A 26,357-nucleotide genomic window follows, 5' to 3' on the forward strand; every position below is an offset into this window, starting at 1 on the left:
TATGCCCCTCTAGTCTGGAATGTGGTCTGTGGCCAACAAAGGGGGGAGGGGAGATGGAAGAATGGGAGCCAGATGTTTCCCTCAGCAAGAGGCACAGGTACTACCAGGAAACTGACATCTGGGGGCATGGAGAGGTGGGGAGCTAGAACTGAATTTAAAAACAGGTTCCAAGCCAAAGGCAGCAATTAGGAAGTGGGGGTCTTGAACTGGGGCCTTTATGGAGCGCAAATGGTGGGGCAGAAGCCACCATGTATTAATCTTCTCTAGGCCTCAACCAGTTTCTAGCACATGATGGACACCTTGAACTTTTTTACAATGATGTGTCAGGTCAACCAGGGATTTGATGCAGGACAAGACGGAGGAGCCTGGATGAGAGTGAAAAGAACCAGCTCAGAAATTCACACAGGAGGCTGTACGCAGTACTGTTTCAATGCTTTATTAACAGTTGGAAACAAACCCAACAAACTGGAGGTGATGACATCCCAGAAGCCCGAGAGGCAAGGGAAATAGGTCTGCATTTTGTCTCTTTTTTAAATATTTATTTTTTATTAAATGCATCTTAGCAAAAGTAGATTAAAAAAGAAAGGGTCAAAGCCCCAGATGTCAGCAGGGAGAGGAAGGAGACCTAGGGAGCGGCAGGCCCTCGTACCAATCTTTCCGGGAATAGCTCCAAAGAACTGCTGTTGGCCCTTCACACAGGCTCTAGCAACCAGAGCCTTCCTCCTGGCCTCCAGGCCTCAGTGCAAGTCCCTAGTCTCCCCCTGCCCCCCTGCACTAACAACCGTATCTGGGCCAAGCCTAACAGTGCTATTCTCTCCCTACCCAGGTGGGACGATGAAAGGAGCACAGGGTGGCACAAGTGTCACCTTGAGCCCGTCTGAGCTTCCGGTGGCTGGGGCCACTGAACAGTTTGGCCTGCCCACTGTTCAGAAGGGAGCAGGAGTACAAAGTGTGGGGGCACTCCTGTGCCCACTTCCCCAGAGTGTCCAGTTAGCATCTGCACATTTGGCTTGATAAATATATTAAATTTATAAAAACTCTGGTCTCAGAGCTCCCACTACTCTTAGACCTGGCTCAGCTCAGAGAAGAGCTTCCTCCTCCACCAGAACCGGGTGCTGGGAGAGAGAATTCGCACTGGCATCAAGGGCCCAGAGCTTGAGAGCTGAGGTGGAGGTCCAGGGGCCCGGTTGAGGCCTGTGGGGAGTAATCCCAAGGACTCTGGAACCTGCCATCAAAGCCTCTTACATTATGGAGAAAGGGGGAAGGAAGAGTTATTTTTCTTTAAAAAAAAAAAATCTCATACAAAAATAGATCCATTTGCAAAACAATTTCTCAGCCAGGAGGCTCCACCTCCCATTTCCTTGGAGACAGAGCATGAGGTGTTGGGATGGTCACAATACTCCAGATGAGATGCACCAAAGCTCTGGGGAGGGCAGGGGGGACCATGGCTCAGGAGCCTGGGGGTGGTGTAGAGGGTCCAGAGAGGCAAGGGCACAAAGCATGGCAGCAGGCTGGGGCAGGTCCCACAATGTCTCTATGCCTGGCCTGCGCACAGGCTCTGGCCTAAGCCCCAGTGGAACACATAAAGGTGGTCCAGGTCCTTTTTTGTTTTGGGAGGCCTTTCTCAGGAAGGTGGCTTAAGAGTGGGATTTCTCACCACTTCCTTAGAAGTAGCTCCCAATGCCATACCACTAGTAATAAATAACAGCCAGGAGAAGAAAGAGCAGAGCAGAGGGAACCACAATGAAAGGTGGGATATAGCCCAAAGGTTCACAAGCCCCATGCTGTTCTCAGGGCCAGAGAAACCACAAAAGAAAAGCACAAACCCAGCAAGATTGACCTATGGGAAGCCCACTGGAAAGCCAGGGGCTGAGAAAGCAGGTGGGACTCTGTCTGAGAGAGGCCTCAGAGTAACAGAGAGGAGACACTTGGGGTTAAGGCAGCGAACACAGAGCCTGCTTTGGTAATGCAACAGCCAGCGCTGGCTGGGTTGGGCTCAGGCCTCCCCCTACCGCCCTCTCCTGCTGGCCCCAGGCAGCTGAAGCTGTGTGACAGACAGAGAGCAGCAGGCCAGAGAGAAAGACAGGGTCGGGGTGATGGGAACGGCCACCCACAGGGAGATCTCCATGACCCTTTAGGCACAGGCTGCAGGCAGGACAGACTGGGGCTCCACTGAGGAGCTTCGGCCACAGGACCCAGATTAGCTTGCACGGCCAACCAACTCCTTGGTTTCCTCAAGGATTGTGGGGACCCCATCACTGATCTTGGGCACCTTGGCAGCAACAGCAGTCATGGCATCGTCCTTGGTCAGCTCCGAGGCCAGCAGAGATGTGACTGCACACCCGGCTTTCCTGTTGGCTGCAAGAGAAGACATGAGAGAGCGTACACAGAAGGCCCCTCTGAACTCTGGGGTAGACATTTAGCCAGGCGCCATGCAAACGTGGCTGCCCTGTCCGGTTCACAGAGGCCCTTATTTTGAAGGAGGGACAGAGGTCTAAGAAGTGAGGAATATACCCTTGGGCGGGGTGCAGAGAATATAGGAGAGTGTGGTACAGGCAGGGGAGCAGGCTGTGCTCTTGCTTTCCTTTGTGAAAATAGTACAAAGGTTTGAATACAGCCAGACAGACCGAACAGGGTTCAAGCGTTAGCTGTTTATCTTAGAGAGATAAGTACTCAAAATCGATTTTCTCATCGTAATGTTGTTGGAATGAAATAGCCTCAAGCTTAGTGAACAGTATTATTCTTGTTTTGTTGGCAGTTCCCAGGAAGTTCCTAGGCCCAAACCACTTTGAGTCAGCCCTGGGAGGGCTGTCCCAAGCAGAGGGGGGCCTTCACCAGGCGGCCAGGGGGACTCCTGCAAAGAGGAGCAGCAGCCACGGGCTGACATCACATGCATGTCACACTCCCCACGTGTCCCCCAGCACTCCCTCTCCCCACAGGCCCCACCCTCGCTCTCTCCCACCTCAAGGGTAGCAGCTGTGATATGAATGCCAAGGGCCCTGCATGGTGTGTGTGTGTGTCGGGGTGGGTAATGAGGTAAGGAAAGGTAAGTCGGGGAAGGCAGAGCTAGGGGCAAGGATGGCCAGGAGGGGTCCCTACAAAGAAATCTCGGCCCCACAGGCTAAGGCATTGTGAAGCTCCAGTGTCATCCTAAACAGGAAGAGAAGAACCAATCAATCCGTACGTTTCTGTTCTAATCAGAAAGTGTTGGCAGCCGTCCCCAGACTCTCATATTCATTAATGGAATCCAGATTTACGGCCCCAGTGCCCCCAACAAGAGGCAGTTCCTGGGTGCCACTCCCATCTCTGCTGTCTGGCTCTTCCCAGGCCCCGGGAGCAGCGTGGACACCACACGTACACAAAGAGCCGCCTGCCTGGGGTGACAGAAGCAAGGACGCTGTCATTCCCTTTCTACAAAATGTCTGAAATGGGCAAATTCATGGAGGGCTGGGGGTGGGGAGAAGGAGTCACTGCTCTTGGGTATGGAGTTTCCTTTTGGGGTGATGAAAATGTTTTGGAATTAGATAGTGGAGATGGTTGCACAACCTTGGGAACATACTGGAAAACACTGAATTGTATACTTTAAAAGGGTGTATTTTAGGCATGTGGTTTATATCTCAATTTAAAAAAAAGGAAGAGCTTGCTGGGTCATGGGAAAGCTGAGTGGAGAAAACAGTGCCTGCATTTTAAGGGGGAAGGACAGATGAAGCCTGGCTCTCCTAAATGCAGACTTCATCCCGAGCTGCATTCCTCAACGCAGGCAGCTGTGTCCCGCCTGAGGGAGGGGTCCAGAGGAACAGTGAACAAAGCACCCAGACAGTTTTGCCTCTTTTAGACCAGCAAGAAGCTTTAGGGAACGCAGAAGCCAAACAGGGTGAGAGGGCCCATGTCATCACCAGGGTTGTTAGCTTCTCTGCAGAAATGTGACCCAGTGCCACTGTGTTCACACGGCAAAGGCTACCTACAGGTCAGCAGGGAGCACACAGCATGCCCACAGTTACCAATTTATAGGTCTCTTCCTCCTCCTCCTCCTCCCAGGGGCACAAGGGGTTGTCTATCAAGAGGAGAAAGAAGAGTGAAGGCCCATGCAGGCACGAAGCCCATCTGGTTACAGGTGGAAGGTGTGTGACCTAGACTCTGGGGCTTTCACACGAACCACTCCTTGGACTATGAACATAAAACACTGCCTCAGTGGCTGACAAGGGAGGGAAAGACGTGTACTGGAGTGTGACTAGCATGGTCTCTATGTATATGCTTCTCCTGTCTTCCTTCTGTCTCTCTAGCAAATTCTTCCTCAGATCCACTTAATTTCCACTCTTCTCTGAAATACTCGCTTCTCTCGTCCCTACTTCTCGTGTCTGGAAAAGCAGTAATATCACCTTACTGCTCCTCTGAATTTACTCTCCAGCAGTTAAGAAAATCTGCATGTGCGCGCGCGCGCGCGCGCGTGTGTGTGTGTGTGTGTGTGTGTGTGTGTGTGTGTATGTGTGTGTGTCGATGTTGGAGTTCAAGTGGCATATGTCTTAAGCCTCTTCTCTCTTTGATTTCTTCCTCTAAACTCAGAAGATACTAAAATCAAGCAGTGTTTCCAAATTTTTCTAGAGTAAAAAAGTTTCTGGTTACTGATTTCATAAAAATTAGGCATGGATGGTAGGGGAGAAGACCAAAACTTCCCTTTTAAGCCTAGAGCAGAGGTACTCTAGGGATGGACACATGTGGCCTAAGGTTAGCAGAAGACATGAGAGCTCTTGCCCAGCTGGTATGACTCAGTGGTTGAGCATGGACCCATGAACCAGGAGGTCACGGTTTGATTCCCCGTCAGGGCACATGCACAGGTTGTGGGCTCAGTCCCAGTAGGGGGTGTACAGGATTCTGGCAGCCGATGTATGATTCTTTTCTCTCTCTCTCTCGATGTTTCTCTCTTCTCTCTCTCTCTCTCTCTCTCTCTGAAATTAATGAAAACATATTTTAAAAAAGGGAAAAAAGAAATGAGAGCTCTTACAGGAACGGGGAAGAGAATCGAGGAATCCTGGCTTCCACTGTGTCTTCAGGGTCACAGTCAAGCTGAATAGCTTTTATAACCCAGAAGAATTGACCTCTCCCCTGTCCTTCCCTAACTCGGGCGCTTGTGTTGAGACTACTGAAAAGTAGCCGCAGAAGCAGATGAGCATTTTAACTCATGGGATCAGGGAGGATTATTAAGTCATAAGAGAACAGTCCCACAGAGTATGGGGAAAAGGGAACAATCTTGAGACATCAGTCAAAGCTGAGGCCAGATTCCCAGAAGTCAGGGGTGGGCTAGGATAAAAACACCAGCAAAATCAGCCATATAACACTAGTATAGATGAATCAGAAGGTTAATGGTTTGGAAAGACATTTATAAAACACAGGCTAGGAACTACTACTAAAGAGGAAGTGCTCTTGTTAATAAGCTTCCTTAGGGAAGAGGAAACTAGGACAGATGGGGCGATCATTACCATCCTAAAGAACTCATTATTGTCTCAAGTCTCCTAATTATAATTCCTGTCCTAATTTTACCGAAGTGGAGGGAGAATCGGAGAGGTATAGGAATACTCTTCACCTTCTCCAGACAGGTGGTCATCAGAAAACTCCCTGAAGCAATTTCACTCTGTGCAGGGGTCTCCTTGCTGGAAGGTATGAAAGAATATTTCTGCCTACACAGAAGGGTTGCTGTCATCTGCTGTCTGATCCTGTAGGCTTAGTGGAAGTAGCCCTGGACTTGGCTTCGCTAAAGTGGCTACAGTTCTGGCTCTATCATTAGCCACCTCTGTAGACCTGGGCAAGGTCTTATCTGGGTCTTAATTCTATTACCTATGAAGAGGTTAGGTGCTAATCTCTAGAGGGCTTTAGCGTCTTCCCCAACTCTAAGGTTCTATTAGTGTAGGTGGAGTCTTCAGGGAAGCAGGGAAGTAGCAGAGGAAAGGAAAGGGAGATGAATTTCTTTCTTCCCTTGACTTTTATCCCATGAGCAGATGGCCTGTAAAAGAGGCTACCATTCAGACATGGAGATAAAGTTGAGTCATTAAACCACAAGCAGACTCAATCATCAGCCTGAAAGAGTACCAGCAATACAATCACATGGATTCTTCCCCTTGACACTCAAACCATTGTTCTCCCACACCCTGCAGAGCCCAGCAGTTTACATGTCACTTTTAATGAGCCAGCCCTGATAGTAACTCTCCTCTTCCAACTCCTCAAAGCGTCTTTGTATATTGGTCACTCCCTCAGGTCTCCAGAGGCCAAATATTTTTTGGTAACATTCCTTTGAATTCTAGGGAGAAGGCTAGTGTCTTTGAATGGGGACAGCTGCCTCCCTGCGACTGAGGAGGCTGTGAGGCAGATCTGCTTGATAGTGCTTGTTTTTTGGCTCCAATTGGCCAGGAGGAACAGTCAGACACCACCAAGCACCAGTCCAGCAGCCACCAGGGAAACCACAGCCACAGCCACCTTTATAGTTTGAGAATCATATTGTCACTGTATTAAAAGATAATAAAGCTGGAAAGGACCCCAGAGGCCATTTCAGTCCAACTCCCATTTTATACATGAAAAATCTGAGTCCCAGAAACTTGTGTAAGGTAACCAGACTTGTCTAAGGTAATCAGACTTGACCTGGGGCCTTTTGATCCTTGTCCTATGCTCTTTGCACTCTATTTTGATGCCCAGCCGTCTATTTACATTTAATGTAAGGCCACATCACTTTATATGATGTGAATGCACCCAGGTCTAAACAGCTTACCAGAGTAACTAGAAATGTCTACCCTGAGAGATACTCCCTGATGTTCAGGTGTGTTCAGTGAACCCAGAGCCCAGAAAGATAAGGCTGTAAGATGGAGCCAATTTAAGAAGTATGTAGTTCTTATTTTCAACTGCATTTTGCATCAGTATCTCCTATTGTAAGTCTCCTCCCATTCCTTCTTACACTGGGAAACAGTGCCTTGACTAATTCAGATCCTCTGCTGAAAACCCCTGCTTCCTCTGGCTGGGAGTGCTGGTTTTCCCACTTGGGAAGAGTGGCGTGTGGGCCTCCCCAGCAGAGGGAAGCTGTCTGGCTGCCTGTGTACAGGAAGCATCTGGGATTCTAGCAGTTCCACAGGAAGAGGCTTAAAAGGGAATTCCCCACCAAAAGTCTGACACAGGCTGGTGCTTAGCTGAGAGGATACAGGAAAAACAGTGAGATGCAATGTGCTTTTGTTTGGCTAGAAATGCTTAATGGAAGGCCACATCACCTTATATGGTGGGTGGGAAACCATGTCGCAGAAACTCTAAAGACTAAACACAAAAGCAATACTACCAGCTGCGTTCTCTACCAAACACTGATCTATAGATCTATGTCCTACCCTAGCCCCGCTCCTCCCCTCTAGAGAGCCTGTACCCAGAGGATGCCAGAACATGGGTAAGAGTCAGAACTAGAGATCCTCCTGTTACGTCACAGAACAGAGTTTCCCTCTGGATAGTCCCAGTGTGGGCAGAAACAGGCAGTCAGTCATTACAGCTGAAACTCACAGTGACCCACAACACTTGGGCCGGGACTCTGAGTTTATATGAGTTAGCATTCTCTATACCCTGGATCAGGGGTCCTCAAACTACAGCCCGCGGCCCACATGCAAATACAAATATTGTATTTGTTCCCGTTTTGTTTTTTTACTTCAAAATAAGATATGTGCAGTGTGCATAGGAATTTGTTCATAGTTGTTTTTTTTTTTTAACTATAGTTCGGCCCTCCAACGGTCTGAGGGACAGTGAACTGGCCCCCTGTTTAAAAAGTTTGAGGACCCCTGACTTGGATCCTCAGGTTCCTTTCCAGGCTCTGATAGGTACTATATACCCTATAGATACCACTGTGTCAATAGCTAAGCACTGGCCAAAGCAAACTGTACATCTCCTCCTCTTTACAATAACCTTAAAGTAAAGGTCATATCAAACAGGCCTACAAATGTACCAGCCAAGGAATAAGAACATAGCTCCAACTCCCTTAGAAGTAGAAATCCTTAATGGCACCTTTTCTGTAATTTCCACCCTTCAACTAGAAAAGAAGCCATCATTCCTAGTCCTGAAGGTACTTCACTGACACAATGGTGCAGGTCAATACCACATGAGGGGTAGCCTTGGCTATATCTTTTGGACTAGTCTGCAGGCTACTGTATACGTCCTTCAAAGGAACTTATCCGCTGATCCTTCCTCATACAAATGCCTAGGTCATTTGTCCTCCTACCCCCATAATTCTTCTTAGAATTCTTCTGGCTCAGCGTAATCCACTTAAATCTTCTAAAGGTGGGGAGAAGAGATTGCAGGGGAGTCAATGGGGAAGGGCAAGTGCAATGGGGGTCAACTGCACCCAAGGAGAAGGTAGTTCTCAGACACAGCATACTCCTGCCCTTGAGATGCTCCTTATATCTGGGGAAAACGATGTCCTTCTCTATAGGATTTTATACTTTTTATTAGTCTCTATCTCTTCTGCTTGTGAAGTTGAGAGTTAAGGACTCCTCGCTTATTTTTTCTTTGTGTTTCCTACATCTAACATAGTTTTGTATTTGGATCAATTTTGTTCATACACTCAAACGCCCACCTTATTTGATTATTGCAAGAATAATCAAATGTAAGTGATCCACGGTCAGTACCTCAAGCCCTAGTTCTCCAAGTCAGTACTTTCTAACATGGGAGGAAGAGGACTACACAATCCACTTCCAGATGCAGGGACTATCATGAGGAAGTTTCTAAACCCTCAGAGAGTGTTTACCCCTCTTTAGCCCAGGACAAGCAGAACCAGGAGTAGAGAGGCTCACCCCTTCACCAGGGGGAAGGCTCCATTTGCTTACTTACCCTGCCGGGGTCCTCTCTTCCGTCGGAATGCTGCACCTGACTGCAGGGCTTCCAGGAGACTATCCATCACACCTGTTTCATCACCTTCTGTTATGAACAAAGATAGAGATGTAATCTCTTTAGCCCAAGCAACACGCATGTGCTGAGCCCCACACAAAATGCATGGTGTCTGCTTGGCTTCCCCTCGACCACAATGGCTGGGGGCTCAGCACAGACAGAGGGCTCAACCTCAAGCCTCAGCCCATGCTTACGTGTGTCTGCCTGAAATGGTTCAAACAAAAGGTTTCATTGTCTACTAACCACTGCAAACCTTGGGATATTTTCCTGCAGTACTCTTCCCTTCCCATCCCAATCAGGACAAGCACAGGGAATTGCAGAACTGCCCAACTCCAAGACCAGGATACGGACCGAGACTGGGATTATGAAATTAGCAAGGAACTATATAATTCTCTCTTTATTCCAAAGTGTTTCACTCCAATTTACATAAACCTTTCATGCAGCACCTGGTTCCAGTTTCAGAGCAGGGCGGAGAAAAGATGAGAGAGAACTGATCAAGAGTACATTTCACTGAAGTACTGCCCCCAGTGGCTGCATAGACCCAGAGCCAGCTAGGCATCTAAGAGAAACATCCTGACTGGAATACAAAGAGTTAATGTAGAATCCTCTTTCCAGCCTGGCTCTGTTTCCATGGTAACAGCTCAGGATGGTGAAATCTGAAACTGTGAAATCCCAAGGAGCCCCAGGCTGCCAGCTACACGGCTAGGCTCACTGCTCCAAGCGCCACCTGCTGGCTGAACATCACCAATGCAGCTGACCTACATTCCAACCTCATTTGCTTGCCCTGGGCATCCCAGGGCCTGGACAAGGTCGGGTGTAACCTGATGACTGGGTACAGCCCTCATACCTCGTCAGCTGAGCTCTACATTTCCCTATTATGTCCTAGACAGTACCTGGGGACAAACCCTAGGTGCCTGAGGAGAATGGGGGAAGGTGAATATTTGTTGTGGGCTTAAATAGCATTTCTAGAATAGTTTGTGGCTTACACACAACTGGGATAAGAGCAGAGAATTGCTTCCCAGAAAAGTATGAAGAAAAGATGAAATGTTCCTGCTGCTTCAGGTCCCTGATATTACCACAACAGGAAATACCAAAGAAAGCCCCTGGAGCAAGAGGTATTAGAGCAGCCCCTGCCTTTTGTGCTCAGCAAACACTCTCATTCTTGCCAAACCCGGCAACCCTGGAACTCCTTCACTCAGATGGCTCACAGCCTCTCAGGTTCAAGAAGGGTGGCATCAGCTCAGTGCTGTGCACAATTTCCGCTGGAGCAGCCAGAGGGGGGCAGGGAATCAGCAGCAGGAAAGAAGCGGAGACAGGAAACAGAGGGCCAGTAATTGAGGCCATATGTTTCAACAAAGCCACGCTTCTGGTAGTAAAACAGAGATTCTGTTGGAGAAAGAAGAGGGTGGCCAGGTCCCCTGCCCCCTTTCCAGAAGTTCAATCCATTTATAATCTGAAAGGTATATATGATTGTGCTGAAGTACTTGGGACACAGTAGTTAGTGAAATAGGCAGAAAGGGAGGGAAAGCCACCATTAAAAGACAGAAGCAGAGCCAGGAAAACATTGTGGGGAAAAGAACAAAAGACTTAGCAGAGGGTATGAAAGTAGGCCAGAGGCACTTTGGACAGGCAGAGAATTACAGCAATCCTAAAATCACTGGGGAGATGAGACATAATGCAGGAACCAGCAGAGGAGAAAAGAGGATCTGAGCCTGGAGAATTGGCCTGTGCATGCCACTGAGTCGGGGTGAAAGTCCAGCATCAGGGTCTTGGAGGGAGAAGGCTGCCAACTATCACTTGCCAGGAGCTGAGCTCAGACATGAGCTGTTCTCTCCGGCCTCCAGATTCTAGACAGAGACGCCTTCCAAATGTTCCTGTCTCAGCCCATCAGGCCTTCTCCTCCGCTTCTTACCTGCATTCATGTCTATGAGTTGCTCTCTCTTCTGCTGCTTCTCCAGCCGCTCCTTCTCTGCCTTCTCCTTGGCTAGTTTTGCTCGCCGCATCTTTTCCTCTGTCTCCCGTCGCTTCTGGTTCTCTTTGACGGCTTGCTGTGGAGGAAACAAATGAACATACAGGCATGCACGCACTTACCCACACGCACACCCACCAGCAACCATCAAAAACCCAGTGAAAGTGAAAAATGTTCCCAAGATTCAGTCAGCAGGCATTCCTTGCTCACCACAAACATATTCTTAAAGTTGTGGAGATCCATGAAGAATTCTTCCACAGACACCTTCTTGGGGTCAAAGAGGAAGTAGTCGCCCAGCTCCTTATAGAGGCTCTCCATGTTAGAATGCATCATCCGCAGCTTGTTATACTGTTCCTGCGCATCCTTCACAAAGCTGTGCAGCCATGGAGTCAAGGACCAATGCCAAGAAGCGCACCCAGTTCTCTGCCCAGAGGAAGATTCAAAGATGCACGTTGGCATACCCGAGGATGTTCAATACAGCACTATTTATCTCGAGGCAAAAGCCAGAAGCAATCTATATAACCACAAAGGGGGTATGTTAAACCACCTATAGAATAGGAGACAGCAGTTAAAAAGAGGCTGTTCTGCATACAGTGCTGTGGAAACAGGGCTAAGGCAGATTGTGGGCAAAAATCAATACAATGCACACAATGCAATTTTTGCATCAAATAAATTCATGAGGTGCAAATCAAAAAGAAGTCCAGTGACAGTAGGATACTTCTGGGGAGTGGGTAGGGAACACCTGTGTGTGTGTGTGTGTGTGGTGGAGATGGGCAGAGGGCAAGGGATCAAGGGAGGCTTTTAGCTTATCTGCATGGGTTGCTCTCCCTGCCATAACAATGGAATGCTTTCAAAACCTATGTTTTTAATGAAAATAAAGTTTTTAAGAGGGAAAAATTGTATATCATCAGATCTAGCCTGTTGCTCCCCCTCTCCCCCCAAGTTCTATTCCTTCCTAGGGGGCAACTCCCTCCTTTCAAGAAAGGATATAGTCATTTTTTCAACAAACTTGTCTTTCTCATCTGTGGCAGCTGGGAAATTTTGAACATCACGTTCCACATCAGAAATTTGTTTCTTCATCTGATCTAGATTCTTTTGCAAGTTTTCAGCAGAAACTAAAGGAAACACAAAAACAGGAAGAGCTTACTAACTCATGTCTTAAGACCTTGAGCTCCTGCCCTTCGGGGCACAGTTCCAGTCCATACAGAGAGCTGATATTTAATTACTTTAGTTCTCTTATGTACTGTCTAGTTGTTCTTCACTTCTTTCCAGTGAAACTATAAGTTACTTGATGACTGAGTCTAAGCTTCATTTGATTCACAAAAATCTGACATCCCCTGGAGTCCTCCTTTCATGTATTTTAGAGAACAGGGTTTGCAGGAAGGAGACATATACAAAAAGAGAAATCTGTTCCCACTTCTACTGAATGCTGCTTTTTGTTTAAATAATTTCAGGATGGTGAGGCCTAGTTTTTGTTAATCTAATCCAGTCTGTTTTCTGAATGAGAATAACCGTTGTTCTAGACTAAAAACACCTGCCTTTCTTCCAGTTGTGGTTGGTGTTTCCCTAGGAAGGCTGAGTGCTTCCCACTTCTGTACACAAGGACAATCTCTTCTGCCTGATACTCCTCTCTTTGGCTTACACATCATGCTTACACTCTCTCATTCCCACCTAAAACAGCTTGCACTGAAAATAATCTAAAATATAGACTCTTATTTCCCTCCCCATGCAGAGATTTGTGGGGCGTGGAAGGGCCTTCTAGCTTCATGCAACCTGCTCACCTCGGCTGGCTTTCTCCACGTGGGCAAGCTCATCTGGAAACTTGAGGACATCAGGATAGTCATTCTCACATAACTCAGCCAAGAAATGCAACAATGTCATCTTCTGATCTGTGGACTTGGTGTCTCGAAGCTTGGGAAAGAGAAGAAATCGTTAGTCATGACATTGTTAGTCCGAGATCACCTCAGGCCAACAGTAATTGTCACATTGGGCTCATAGAGGCTAGCAGCCTTCCCTTCTGTCATCTGCCTAACCCTCTGGCTCACCTTACAGAGGAAGCTGATGTTGAAGCCGAAAGCCCCAGCATTCCTGGAACCAGCATTCATAAAGTTGCCGACAAGCAGGGTAATCTCCAGGAGGTTAGAGAAGCTCTCACTCTTCCGCAACTCCTCGCATGCGGCAGTCACGGAAACAATCTCTGGCTTGATGTTCTCCACTTGCTCACTGAACAATAGCTTGAAGAGGATGGCATTGAGGCGAGGACGCAGGCGGGGCACAGTGCCCATCTGGGGGGAAGACAGAAGCTCCGTCAGAGCCAGCAAAGACAGAAAAATAAGAAAACACTACAGGCTTGAGTCACCTATGGGAGGATAAGAGTTCCAGAGCAGGGAGGAGAGAGAAAGATAGATTCAAAACAGACAAGAGGCAAGGAGCAAGTGCCCCAGCTGCTCTCAGGAGGAGGGAGTAAGGGGGTCAGAGAAGAAGAGCCTGTCGCCACAGGCCTCACTCACCACCACGCCAAACTGCTCCGACTCTGCCAGATCATCATATTCGTCCTTCAGTTCGGAAAGCATTTTCAACTGCTCTGGCTCTGGCATCTGCTTAATAAGGTTCTGAAAGGGAGAAGGGACTGTCTCAGTGTGAGGGAGATGAGATGACAACATGAGCCTCCTGTCAGGCCCTCACTCTGTCCAAGGATCACTAAGAAGGAAACATGGGCCTGTGGGGTGCGGGGGAGGCAGCTAGTGAGATGGCAGGACTTCTGAAAAGTAGACCAGAAACAACCTGACCACCAGAGATGGAAACTTACGCAAAGCATTCTTTAAGTCAACAATGCCAGAGGAGGATCCTTAGCTTCTAAGCCAGTGGTTCTCAACCTTCCTAATGCACGACCCTTTAATACAGTTCCTCATGTTGTGGTGACCCCCAATTTCATTGTTACAAATTGAACATAATTAAAGCATAGTGATTAATCACAAAAACAATATGTAATTATATATGTGTTTTCTGATGGTCTTAGGCGACCCCTGTGAAAGGGCTGTTTGACCCCCAAAGGGGTTGCGACCCACAGGTTGAGAACCGCTGCTCTAAGCAGAGAGGAAACGAGGCTAGTGCAGAGTGATGCAAAGAGCCAGCTCCAGAACAACCACCTTGCTCCTTACCTGGATCATAGACTCAGTCAGAACAGCTTCATTCACCTCCAGGATGACATTCTTAATCTCTTGATAGGGCATGCGGAAGGAACCCAGAAAGATAGCTGCCAGAAAATGAGGTACAAAGACATGTTCTCATCTCTTCCTCCTTCCAGCCCATCCACAAGCCTTTGCTGGACAATTTTCCTACCAGTGAGTGATCTTTTGAAGTCACTATCAGAAACCTCCACCAGCTCCCCTGCTTACATAGTCAGAATCCAAGTTCCTGAGTCCATCCAGTGTGTAAGGTTCCCACCTCCCAACTTTCTCTCATTAATCCCTGCACTGATGTCACATACCAACCACATTGTCCCAAGCACTGCATTCTACAAACATTGTGACTCTATGCCTTTGCTCCCAGGAAGCCTTTGATCTTCTCTATATACATCAAAGACGTTTGTTCCACTCTATTTTAGTTCCACTCTCTCATGACTCCATCCTCAAAGCGACCGTTGCCTAGAAATGTTCTGATTCTTAATTTAACTGCCATATCCCATTTCCTAACAAACACTTCCTATCCTTCTAGCTCTCTTGCTCACTCATCTCTAAATGGAAGATTCCCCCCCTCTGTCTTTCTCCTTCCCTCCCTCTCTCTCCCATTCTGTCTCTGAAGAGGGCTGGTCATTCCATTTTCTCAGAATGTATCAATTCCACTTATAGTCTACCACTTCACTCCCTACTATTATTCTCATTTCTAATACCCCTATGTCTGTCCACTTGTTTCCTTCTCCTTCCAGTCCCTGGTTAATTTTGCCATCTGATTTCTCTATTCTTATACTGGGCTGATGAACATGCATGCTAGTAAACACTGCAGGTCAGAATCTAGGAGTTTGTGATGGCGCCAAGGATAGCTGAAGCCACAGTACTGCCTAGTAATCCTTCTAGTGTTCCTAGTCTATGTTCTCCCGGCTGTCTTTGCAGCTCCACCAAAAGTCCCCATCCTCCCAACTGTCCCACCCCTTCCACATTAGTTGTAAGAAGACCTTGCTTCTCTTAAGTGAAAAATTGAAGCCACTGGTGAGATTACTTGCTCAGCTTTCTCTTATGCCACTTGCAAACTGAGCATTAGGGGCCCTCAGATGGAGGCAGACAAGGCAAGGCTTGGGTAAGGACTTGGAATCATCTAGAAGAAAACTGTGCCAACACTTCTGTAAGCTTATCAGCAACTACTCCCATGTACTCATCGTTCTGGCATGTTTCACTAGAACAGGAGATCCTAAGGATCTTTACTTCAGCTTACATACATACTCATTTCTCCTATCTTTAAAAAACAAACAAAATCAAAATCCTCCCTGACCCAATATCCTTAATTATCAACTTCTTTCTTTCCTTCACTTTATAACATTCTAAAAAAGTCCATGAAAAGATGACAATCACTTACTGAATGTCTGCTCCATGTGAGAAACAGTACCTTAAACACAATCTACATACATGATCTCATTTAACCCCATTCCTAATATCCATATAAGTTTGTATTCTTAGCCCCATTTGACCAAAAAGGAAACTAATACTTCAAGAAGTTAAGCTACTCATCCAAAGTCTCACTGTGCTAGTAATGGTTAGAGCCAGAATTTAAATACACTTGGATTCTAGAGCCTCTAATCTTAACTCTTATTCTATACTGAAATTATTCTTGCCTTGGCTACTGACTTTCCTAAGGCCAGATGCCAGATGCAAAAGATACTTGTCCAGTCCTGATTTTACTTGACTCTTGACTTCATCGGACACGTGGACTACTCCCACTCAGGACTATTTCATACAATTTTTCTTGCTGCTCCTTGCTAGCCATTTTTCTTTGAGGCTTCTACCTTTTATTATTTGCCCCTTAAATATATTTTTTTCAAACTATAACATTCATTTATAAAATCACAGAGGTAGAAGAAGTAATTCATAGAAGAAATGGGCTTAGGAAACAAGTTATAGAGGCAAAGGAAGGACTCTTGAAGCTTAGAAAGGTAAAGGTGACATGCCTGGGGGGAGAGGGAGGAAGACAAGGAGAGGATGGTATGGGTGTGTTCCCAGGAGGGAGAGCTTCCTGGGTCCTCTGTCCTAAGGGTTCTAAGGGTGGAGATTTTAGGGGAAGTCCCAGGGGAAGGTCTCAATATAATATTCAGCAGCTTTCCAGGTGTGTCCTTTCAGGGTCAGAGTCTCCACTGATTGATTGGTTATCGCCGGGTAGGGGATCATTATTCAATGTAGCTGCTCTTGAGGTCAACCTTGGTGTTCCTTGTCTGGTTTTGCTGCTTTTCTGGGCCTGGAGCTGAAATACAACTGAGGCCTAGAAGTTATCTTTATGGTCAGGGAGTCCAAACCACATGACCAGTGATATGCTAGGACAAGAAAGGTCACCCTGGGGGCCAGGTCCCACTCTACAATTGTCCTTGGCTAGGCATCTGAGGCTTTCCACCCTGGTGACCTTCTGTACCTAGCCCATTGTTCTTACTCTGTGCCCCTTAAATATTAATAGCCTTCAAACCATATGGTTTCAATTGTAACTCATTCTATCTCCTAAATTCCTATCTCCAGTCAGAACTTCCTGATTTCTATACCCAAATTCCTAATACACCCATCTTTTTGGAGGCGTCTCACAGGCACCTTAAATTTTATTCTAAAATTAAGTTAATCATTTCTACCCACTACCATGCCACCTCTCATCATGCCTATCACCTACCACTTCTCCCAAGACAAAACTACTCCTGCAGGATTTTGCATTTCAGTAAATGGTATATACCCGTGGTCAGCAAACTGCGGCTTGAGAGGCACATACGGCTCTTTGGCCCCTTGAGTGTGGCTCTTCCTAAGCCTTAGGAGTACCCTAATTAAGTTAATAACAATGTACCTACCTATATAGTTTAAGTTTAAAAAATTTGGCTCTCAAAAGAAATTTCAATCGTTGTATTGTTGACATTTGGCTCTGTTGACTAATGAGTTTGCCAACCACTGGTATATACCATCCTCTGTAGAGTGATGTAAATCTAAGAAAACATCTCCTTTATCCCCTCAGTCAATCACTGAGTTCCATTAATTCTATCTTCTTATCTTCCAGGCCCTGATCACCTTTGACCTAGTTTATTTATTTATTTACTAGAGGCCCAGAGTACGAATTCGTACACCAGTGGGGTCCCTCGGCCTGGCCTGCAGGATCGGGCCGAAACCGGCTCTCTGACATCCTCTGAAGGGTCCTGGATTGTGAGAGGGCGCAGGCCAGGCCAAGGGACCCCACCAGTGCACGATCAGGATGTGGGAGGAGTGTGTGCCCTCTAGTGTCAGTGCACGTCATAGCAAGCAGTTGAGTGGCCTTAGCATATCATTAGCATATTATGCTTTGATTGGTTGAACAGCCGACTGGACACTTAGCATATTAGGCTTTTATTATATAAGATAGAATTTTTTAAAATTGACTTCAGAGAGAGGAAGGGAGAGGGAGAGACAGAAACATCAATGATGAGAGAATCATTTGATCAGCTGCCTCCTGTATCCCCTACTGGGGACTGAGCCTACAGCCCAGGCAGGAATCGAACGGTGATCTCCTGGTTCATGGGTCCATGCTCAACCACTGAGCAACACCAGCCGGGCACCTCTTAGTTTAAAGCAAAAAAATAACTCACCTCTCTGGTTACAAACTTCCCCTACCCTAGCACTGCAGCCTCAAAATCACTGCCAGAGTAGCCTTTCCAAAAATTACATAGGGTTGTATCACTCACTTTCCTGATTAAAATCCCTTCAGTAACTTCCATAACTTTCAGGATGAAATATATACTTCTTAGCCTAAGCCTACCAGAATTTTGTCGTTAGTCCTCACTGGAGGATATATTTTCCACTGATTTTTAGGGAGAGTGAGAAGGAGGGAGGGAGGTGGGGAGAAAGAAAGAGGAAAACTGACGTGAGAGAGACACATCAATTGGTTGCTGCCGGCATGAGCCCCTATCAGGCCAGGGGTCAACCTGAAACCAGGTACATGCCCTTGACCAGGAATCAAACCTGAGACCCTTTGGTGCGAGGGCTGATGCTCTAACCACTGAGCAACCAGCCAGGGCTAAGCCTACCAGACTCTTTTTGTAGTTCCTCAGTTGCACAATGTTATCTCATGCCTCTGCTTCATACATACTGACTGCTCTGCCCGAACAAGCCAGCCCTCATCCTCACTTATTTCATTGGTAACAGTTCTTTCAACTCAGATTAAGCAGCACACCCTTTAGAATGACCTCTAGCATACTCCCCCCACTAGATTTAGATGACCCTTTTCCTAGTGCTCTCACAAGCACCCTAGTACCCCTCCATCACAGCACTTACCACGCTGTGCTATTAGCATTATTTACTTTTCTATCTCCACCCAAAGTGTGGTTCATGAATAGGAACTATGTCTCACTCAGTTTTGTATCCCCAGCACATAAGAGACACTTAATAATTCTTGAATCACTAAATTACATCTCCTAGACCATCCTACTCTAATCTCAATCCTCTTCCTGAATTCTATTTTCCATATCGATGTCACTCAATTGGAAATAATACACTACCCCACCGTCTTGTATCATTTCCTAAAATAACAATTACTCATATTTTGTTCCCAGAGATAAACCTTGGGAGGAGGAATTATGTCACATTACTTTAGTCTCCATAAAAGGACTTACCCACAGACTATTTAGTACAATTTGTTCACAATGATGTAAGATTATATAGCCAAGAATAATGTAAAGGCTTACTGCTCTCATTGTATCACTGACTTCACTTACAGGTATGTGTATTCATTATTTGTGTGACCTCTGCCAAGTCACAATAGCTTAACTTTAGTTTTTCATTTGGAAAAATGGGGACAATAGCTATATCGCATGATTTTAAGTAGGTTTTACGGACTATATACCCTTTCATCTCCGGAACCTCGTATGTGCCTAATAGATCCTGCAACATGGCAGACTTTTTGTTGAGCAAATATTTAAATCTATGTTCTTTGGGAGATCAACAGTTGAAAAAAAAATGAACATATATTCTGATCATCAAATAAGTACTACCTGTATCAATTTTGCAGAGGAGTCTGGCCTGAAATTCTGCCAATCACAGTTACGGGTGTAAGGAGCAAATTCAGAACAGAACTCTTTGGAGTTATTGATCTGACTCTGAGAAGTCCAGGATTTACATTATTTATCCTAAACCACAAAGTTATTTTAGATTTAACTGAAGTCAAGCCAACACCTGCATTTCAGAGGAAATACTTAAAAGAAAGTAAGAAAGGCTGAAACCGGTTTGGCTCAGTGGATAGAGCGTCGGCCTGTGGACTGAAGGGTCCCAGGTTCGATTCAGGTCAGGGGTCCCAGGTTCGATTCCGGTCAGGGGCCGCAACACTTGGGTTGTGGGCACATCCCTGGTGGGGGATGTGCGGGAGGCGGCTGATCGATGTTTCTCTCTCATCAATATTTCTGACTCTCTTTCTCTCTCTCTCTCTCTCTCTCCCTTCCTCTCTGTAAAAAATCAATAAAATATATTTAAAAAAAAAAAAAAAGAAAGAAAGTAAGAAAGAAGGAAATGTACACAGTACCTGGAACATTTGTGGTAGATTGTCTGTGGATACAGTGGAAACAGTAAGGGCTTTGAAATAAAAAAAATCCAAGGTTCAAATCTTCCTAGCCACGTGACTAGGCAAATTCCTAAAAATCTTAGCTTCTATTTCCTTGCCCTAAAACTATATATTAACAATTTTGCAGAGCTATTGAAGGGATTAAACAAGATTGAAAATTCACTATGCAATGCCTGGCATACAGCAGGAACTCAACAAATGGAAGTTTCATATCAAGGGACCTTACATCCACCAGAATTAAGCTCGTAGAAGAAATCCTTCACATTTCAGGTAGTTCAGATCATAGAGTTACTTACAGAGATTCTGGGCCGTTTTTGAATCCAACACCTTTAACTCTTTTACTTTTTTCTTTTGCACAGATTTCTTTTCTTCTCCACCTTCCTGATCTTTCTTGGCTAGAAAGGGAAAGATTAGAAAAGCAACATTAAGGACAAACCACATCTGTGCCTTAATGAACTAGTGTTCCATCCTGGAAAGGCCCTTCTCATCCTCCCTATTAACAATGGTCTCCTATTACATTCTTTCAAGGCAAACCTCCTCTTTAACCAACCACCCTTGATCACTGACTTCCTCTTCCAACTATAAAAAATAACCTCATTTTCATTTTTAATAGTTATCAATGCTTTCCTACCCACATCTTATCTACTTGTAGGGAGCAGCAAACTTTCTGTAAAGGACCAATTTGGTAAATATTTTAGGTTTTGCAGACCATATGGTCTGTCTCAAGTCTGCCACTATAGCATGAAAGCACTAATAGACAATACATACACAATATGGTTGTGTTCCAATAAAACTTTATTCACAAAAACAGGTTGTCACCTTGAGGGCTATAGTTTGCCAACCTGTGTACACAAACCTCAGAGTTTATTCTTGTATTATTATTTATTAATTATTGTATTTTTTCCATATGAACTGTAAACCTACAACTATAAACCCCTGTGTATGTATATAAGAGAGAAAGAGAGAAAACATTTCACCCAAAAACAGAATAAACATTTTTTCAAGTGCTCACTGAACATCCATATCCAAGAAAGACCATATCTGTGCCATAAAAATCAATAAGATAGATAAACATCTAGGCCCTTTAAGGCTAACCAAGATAAAAAGAGAGAAAACAGGAATGAAATGGAATATCACTTCAGGTCCTGAAGCCATGAGAAGAAGAATAAGGGGATACTACATACAACTTTGTACTCGTAAATTAGACAACTTACAAGAAGTGAACCAATTCCTCAAAAAACAAAAACTACCAAAAGTCAACCAAGATGAAGTAGATAACTCAAATACTACTTGAAACCACTTAAAAAACTGAATTCATAGTTTAAAAAGGTTCCTGAGAAAGAAATCTCCTGGCCAAGAAGATTCCACTAGAGAATTCTACCAAACATTTAAAGAAAATTAATGCCAATTTTACATAATCTCTCCCAGAAAACAGGAGGGAACACTTCCCACTTCATTTTATGAATGCCATTGAATTATTAACTTTAAACGGTTAATTTTATGTTATGTGAATTTCAACTCAAAAAAAGAATTGGTAATTGTTTAAGATATTAAAAATCACTAATTAAATCAGTGAAATTTGAATATGGATTTATATTAGATGATAGTAATATATCAACAATAAATTTTCTAAATGTGATAACTGAACTGTGGTTATGGAAAAGAATGTCCTTGTATTTGGGAAAGGCATACTGAAGAATCTACACTAATAAAAGAGAAAGATGCAAATTGACCATACCTTTGTGCTGCCCACTAGCCAATCAGAAGTGAGTATGCAAATTAACCCAACAAAGCTGGTGGGTTAATTTGCATATGCAGGTGCGGAGTGGCCAGGGGCAGGGCGGGATGCAGGCATTCTGCACCGCCCCAGCTGCTCTGGGCCTCTGGACAGTGTGGGAAGGCGGAAAGGTGGCTCCGGGCTGGAACAAAGGCAGAAAGGTGGCTCCGGCCAGAGCGAAGGCGGTGCCAGCAGCCAGGGGAAGGAAGGCCCATTCTTGCACGAATCTTCGTGCATTGGGCCTCTAGTTTAAGGATAAAGGGCCATGATGTCAGTACTTATCTCAAACAGTTCAGTTAAAAATAAATAAAATAAAACAGAAAGGAAATATAGCCAATAATAATGTAATAAGTATGTATGATGCCAGGTGGGTATTGGAAATATCCGGGGGTATACTTAGTCAAATATGATTATCTACCCACTATGCAATACAACTGAAACTAATACAATATGATCCTGAATGTAAACTGTAATTGAAAAATACCATTTAAATTTTAAAAATAAATAAAAAGGAAATGTTCATAGCAGCATTATTCATAATGGCCAAGAAGTGATAACAACCCAGTGTCCATAAACTGATGAACAAAAAAATAAAATGTGGTATATCTATACAAAGGGATATTATTCAGCCATAAAAAGAAAAATGGAGTGCTGATACATGTGACAACATGGATGAACAATGTAAATATGATTAGTGAAGAAGCCAGATACAAAAGAGCACACAATGTATGATTACTTTGATAGAAAATGTCCAGGATCAGTAAATCCATAGAGACAGAAAGTAGATTAGTGGTTGCCAAATAGGAAAAGTGAAAATGGGAGTTACTGCTTAATGGATTCAGGGTTTCTTTCATGTTTGATGAGAATGTTCTAGAATTGTAGAGTGGCAGTGGTTGCACCACTTTGTACTGTATAAAAACTATGGAGTTGTACAGTTTTTTATTTGTTTTTTGTTAAGACTCACCAGAGGATATTATTTCCCATTGAATTTTAGAGAGAGTAGAAGGGAGTGGGAGAGACAGAGAGAGAAAAACATCGATGTGAGAGAGAGACATTGATTGGCTGCCTTCCGCACACCCCACCCCCCCTGACTGGGGCTGAGGATTGAGCCTGCAACTAAGGTATGTGCCCTTGACTGGAATCAAACTCATGACCTTTCAGTCTGTGGGCCAATGCTCTAACCACTATGCAACGGGCTAGGGCTGGAATCATACACTTTTAAGGGTGAATTTTGTAATATGTGAATTATATCTCAAACAAATGCACACACACACACACTGGGTCAGAAATCAAAATGGAAAAAGTAAAACTATTAAAAGAATTTGGAAAAATTTTTGCAGCACTGGGGTAGGCAAAGATTTCTTAGAAACAAAAAAGTGCAAACCATGTGGTAGGAAAATCCTAAGTTGGCTCCCAAGTATCCCTCCTCCTAGTGCACATACCTTAGTGCATATAGCCCTCCTCCTTGAGTGTGAGTGGGCCTGACCTACCCTGGTTAGCCCTTTTAAACCAGGTTTTAGAGATCAGAGATAAGAGAAGTCAGAGAGAGTCAAAGCTCCAGCAGACACTCTCCTGCTGTTCTTGGAGAAGCAAACTGACATATTGTGGAGAAGGCCATATGGCAGGGCATAGTGGGAAGCCTCTAAGAGCTGAGAACAGCCCCTACCTGATGACCAACAAGAAAATAGGAATCTATGTCCTAAAATCATAAGGAACTGGATTTAACCAAACACATGAGCTTGGAAGAGGACACTGAGCTCCAAAAAGCAATGTGGCCCAAGCCAGAACCTTGATTTCAATTTGGTGTGACCTTCAGCAAAGGATTCATCTAACTTGGATTCCAGACCCATGGAAACTGTGAGATAATAAATTTATGTTGTCTTAAGCCACTCTTTGTGATAATTTGTTACATAGCAATAGAAAATAATAAAAAAAATTAAAAAATTCGACAAACTGGATTTCGTCACAGTTAAAAACTTTTCTTTGAAAGACACTATTAAGAAATGAACAAATAACCATAGACTGGGAAAAAATGCTTGCAAAACATGTTCGGTAAAAGACTAGTACCCAAAACATATAAAATATTTTCATAACTCAACCATAAGAAAACAAAACCAATTTTTAAAAACAGGCAAAAGATTGAGGCAAACACTTCACCAAAGAAGACATAGACGGTAAGTAAGCACATGGAAGGATGCTCAACATCACTAGGTCTTTAGTACTATGTATCGGGAATTAAAACTAAACCTTAACCCATTAGAATCACTAAAATTAAAAAGCAAAAACTGATGGTACTAAGTGCTGGATGCAAAATACCTGCAAATCTCACACATTGCTAATAGAAATGAAAAAACAAACAAACAAAAACCCACACAAAACAGGACATAAAAACAAAAACAAAAAAATAGTACAGCTACTTTGGAAAACAGTTTGCCAGTTTCTTATACAGTCAAACATACATTTATTGTAGCATATGACCCAACAATCCCATTCCTACATATTTGCCCAAGAAAACTGAAAACAAATATGTCCATACAAAATCTTATATGCAAATGTTTCTATTGGCTTTATTCATAATTGCCAAAAACTAGATCCAACCCAAACGTCCATCAACTAGTAAATAGATACAATACTCAACAATAAAAAGGAATGAACATGAATACCACATCATGGACAAATCTCAAATACATTAAGATAGGTGAAAGAATACACCCTTAAAAGGCTACTTAGTGTATGACTCCATTTATATGACATTCTGGAAAAGACAAAACTCTAGGAACAGAAAACAGATTAGTGGTTGCCAGATCTGGTGGTCAGGAGAGAGAATGAACAAACGGGCAGGAGAGAACTTTTTGGAGTAATGAACATGTTCTCTATCATGCTGTGATAGTTATATGGCTGCATACATGTCAAAAATCATGTAACTGCACACATAAAAAGGGTAAATTTTACTATATGCAAATTATACTTTAATAAACCTGACTAAGCATATTGTATCTTTGAGTCAATAAAATACAGTAAATAGATCTTCAATAATTATGAGTGAGATTAATAGAACATGCGAAGTTCTTAATAATGAATAAAAAAGTAGAGAGATTCCATAAATAAATACAAAACATTTAGTACATGCTAAAGTAGAAATTTAGATCAATGAAAAAAGGATGGTCCAATCCAGGGTTGGTAAAGATCAGAAAGTAAGTATTTTAGGTTTTGTGGGCTATACTGTTTAAGTTGCAACTACTCAACTCTGCTGGTGTAGTATGAAAGAAGTCATAGACAATATGTAACCAAATGGGCATGGCTGTGTTCCAATAAAACTTTATTAACAAAAATGGGGTGGCCATAGTTTGCTGACTCCGGGTCTAACCAATAGTGTTGGAAAAACTGACTCTCCATTTTGAAGAAAAATAATTAGATATTAACTTTATGCTATTCATAAAAATAAATTCCAGATATATTAAAAATCTAAATGTTAAAAATAGAAGTACAATTCTGAAAAAATGAAAAATTCCCTAAGAATAAACACAAAATCAAGATGGTACAAAGTAAAAGACAGACTGGTTTGATTACATGACATTTTAATTGTTCAATGTTGTGAAAATCATCATAGAAAATAGGAAAAGAAATAAGAATTTCCATTTCTAGTAATGGAGTCAAATCTGTGAAACACATCTTAAAATGCTGGTGTAATGTTTTTAAAAAATCACTCTAAAAACATGGAAGAGCTGACAAAATAATGATGAATTATTGCCAAAGAGGTAAGCAAAACACTAGAGCACTGTCCCAATGCCAGTTTGATGGCTTCGTGCGCTAAGGATGGACAGGGGTCAAGGTCCAGTTTCTGCCTAATGTGGAGACTCTCACATCAGACTCTCTCTTCGTTAGCTAAGAACCCAAAGGCTACATCCTCAGAGTAAAAGTGAACACAATAGGCTTGCAGTTGGAAGCCCTAGAAAGCCTATATTCTAGAACATAAGGAACCAGAGATAGATCAAGCATTCCAAAACCACAAACATTGGCACAGCTCACTCACTTGACTGGATTAAGGTGATCAGCTCTCACTCTCATCTGTTTAAAGAGGAAAAACCAAATAGGAACAGACACAGGAATGATCCAGACATTGAAGCTAGCTAACAAGGATTTTAAAGTAAATATAGTTAATATGTTTAAGTATATGGTGGGAAAAATAAAAATAGATGAAGATGGAGAAGTTCACCAGAGAAATGAAATTTATTTAAAAAATAAATCAATGGACATTCTAGAATTAAAGACTATTATAACTGAAATTAAGAGCTTGATAACTGGGTTTAACAGGAGACACAGTAGACGTTAGTGAATTGGAAGACAGGTTAAAAAAAAAAGACACAAACTAAAGTACAGGGATAAAAGATGAAAAGCAACAAAAAAGAGTGTAAGGGACATGTGAAAAGGACCAACATAAATTAATTGGAGGCCCAGAAAGAGAAGAATTAGACAGAAGCAGTTAACAATATGGTAGTATGCATGTAAAAATTTGTTAAGAGGGTAGGTCTCAGATTAAGTGTTCTTACCACAAAAAAAAAAAAAAAAACAGAAACAAGGGGATATAAGAAATCTTTTGGAGGTAATGGATATGTTTATTACCTTCATTGTGGTGATATCACAAATGTATGCATTTGTCCAAACTCATCAAAATGCATATATTAAACTAGAGGCCCGGTGCACAAAAATTTGTGCACTGGGGGGGTGGGGTTCCTCAGCCCGGCCTGTGCCCTCTCACAGTCTGGGACCCCTCAGGGGATGACCACCTGCTGGCATAGGCCTGCTCCCCAGGGGATTGGGCCTAAGCTGGCAATCAGACATCCCTCTGGCAGCCCACAGCCTGCGGGTGTTGTCCACTTGCCAGCGGGGAGCAGGCCTAAACTGCAGTCGGACATCCTTAGTGCTGCTGAGGAGGCAGGAGAGGCTATC

The 26,357-nt window shown here is 43.9% G+C and overlaps 1 protein-coding gene across 1 annotated transcript in view; it reads right to left on the reverse strand.

The window, feature by feature from the left end:
• Nucleotides 1-420: 420 nt before the first annotated feature.
• DIAPH1 (diaphanous related formin 1) overlaps nucleotides 421-26,357 on the reverse strand; it is a 61,626-nt gene continuing 35,689 nt past the window's right edge. The window contains exons 17-26 of the mRNA XM_015572627.1: nucleotides 19,927-20,025; nucleotides 14,029-14,123; nucleotides 13,378-13,479; nucleotides 12,913-13,152; nucleotides 12,649-12,778; nucleotides 11,858-11,982; nucleotides 11,078-11,242; nucleotides 10,811-10,946; nucleotides 8,842-8,928; nucleotides 421-2,358 (exon numbers count right to left, since the gene is read on the reverse strand). Of these exons, the coding sequence (XP_015428113.1) occupies nucleotides 2,201-2,358; nucleotides 8,842-8,928; nucleotides 10,811-10,946; nucleotides 11,078-11,242; nucleotides 11,858-11,982; nucleotides 12,649-12,778; nucleotides 12,913-13,152; nucleotides 13,378-13,479; nucleotides 14,029-14,123; nucleotides 19,927-20,025 (1,337 nt within the window). The 3' untranslated portion in view covers nucleotides 421-2,200. The remainder of the gene's footprint in view (nucleotides 2,359-8,841; nucleotides 8,929-10,810; nucleotides 10,947-11,077; nucleotides 11,243-11,857; nucleotides 11,983-12,648; nucleotides 12,779-12,912; nucleotides 13,153-13,377; nucleotides 13,480-14,028; nucleotides 14,124-19,926; nucleotides 20,026-26,357) is intronic.

This window comes from Myotis davidii, unplaced genomic scaffold (assembly GCF_000327345.1).
Source record: "Myotis davidii unplaced genomic scaffold, ASM32734v1 scaffold89, whole genome shotgun sequence".
NCBI classification, from domain to species: domain Eukaryota; kingdom Metazoa; phylum Chordata; class Mammalia; order Chiroptera; family Vespertilionidae; genus Myotis; species Myotis davidii.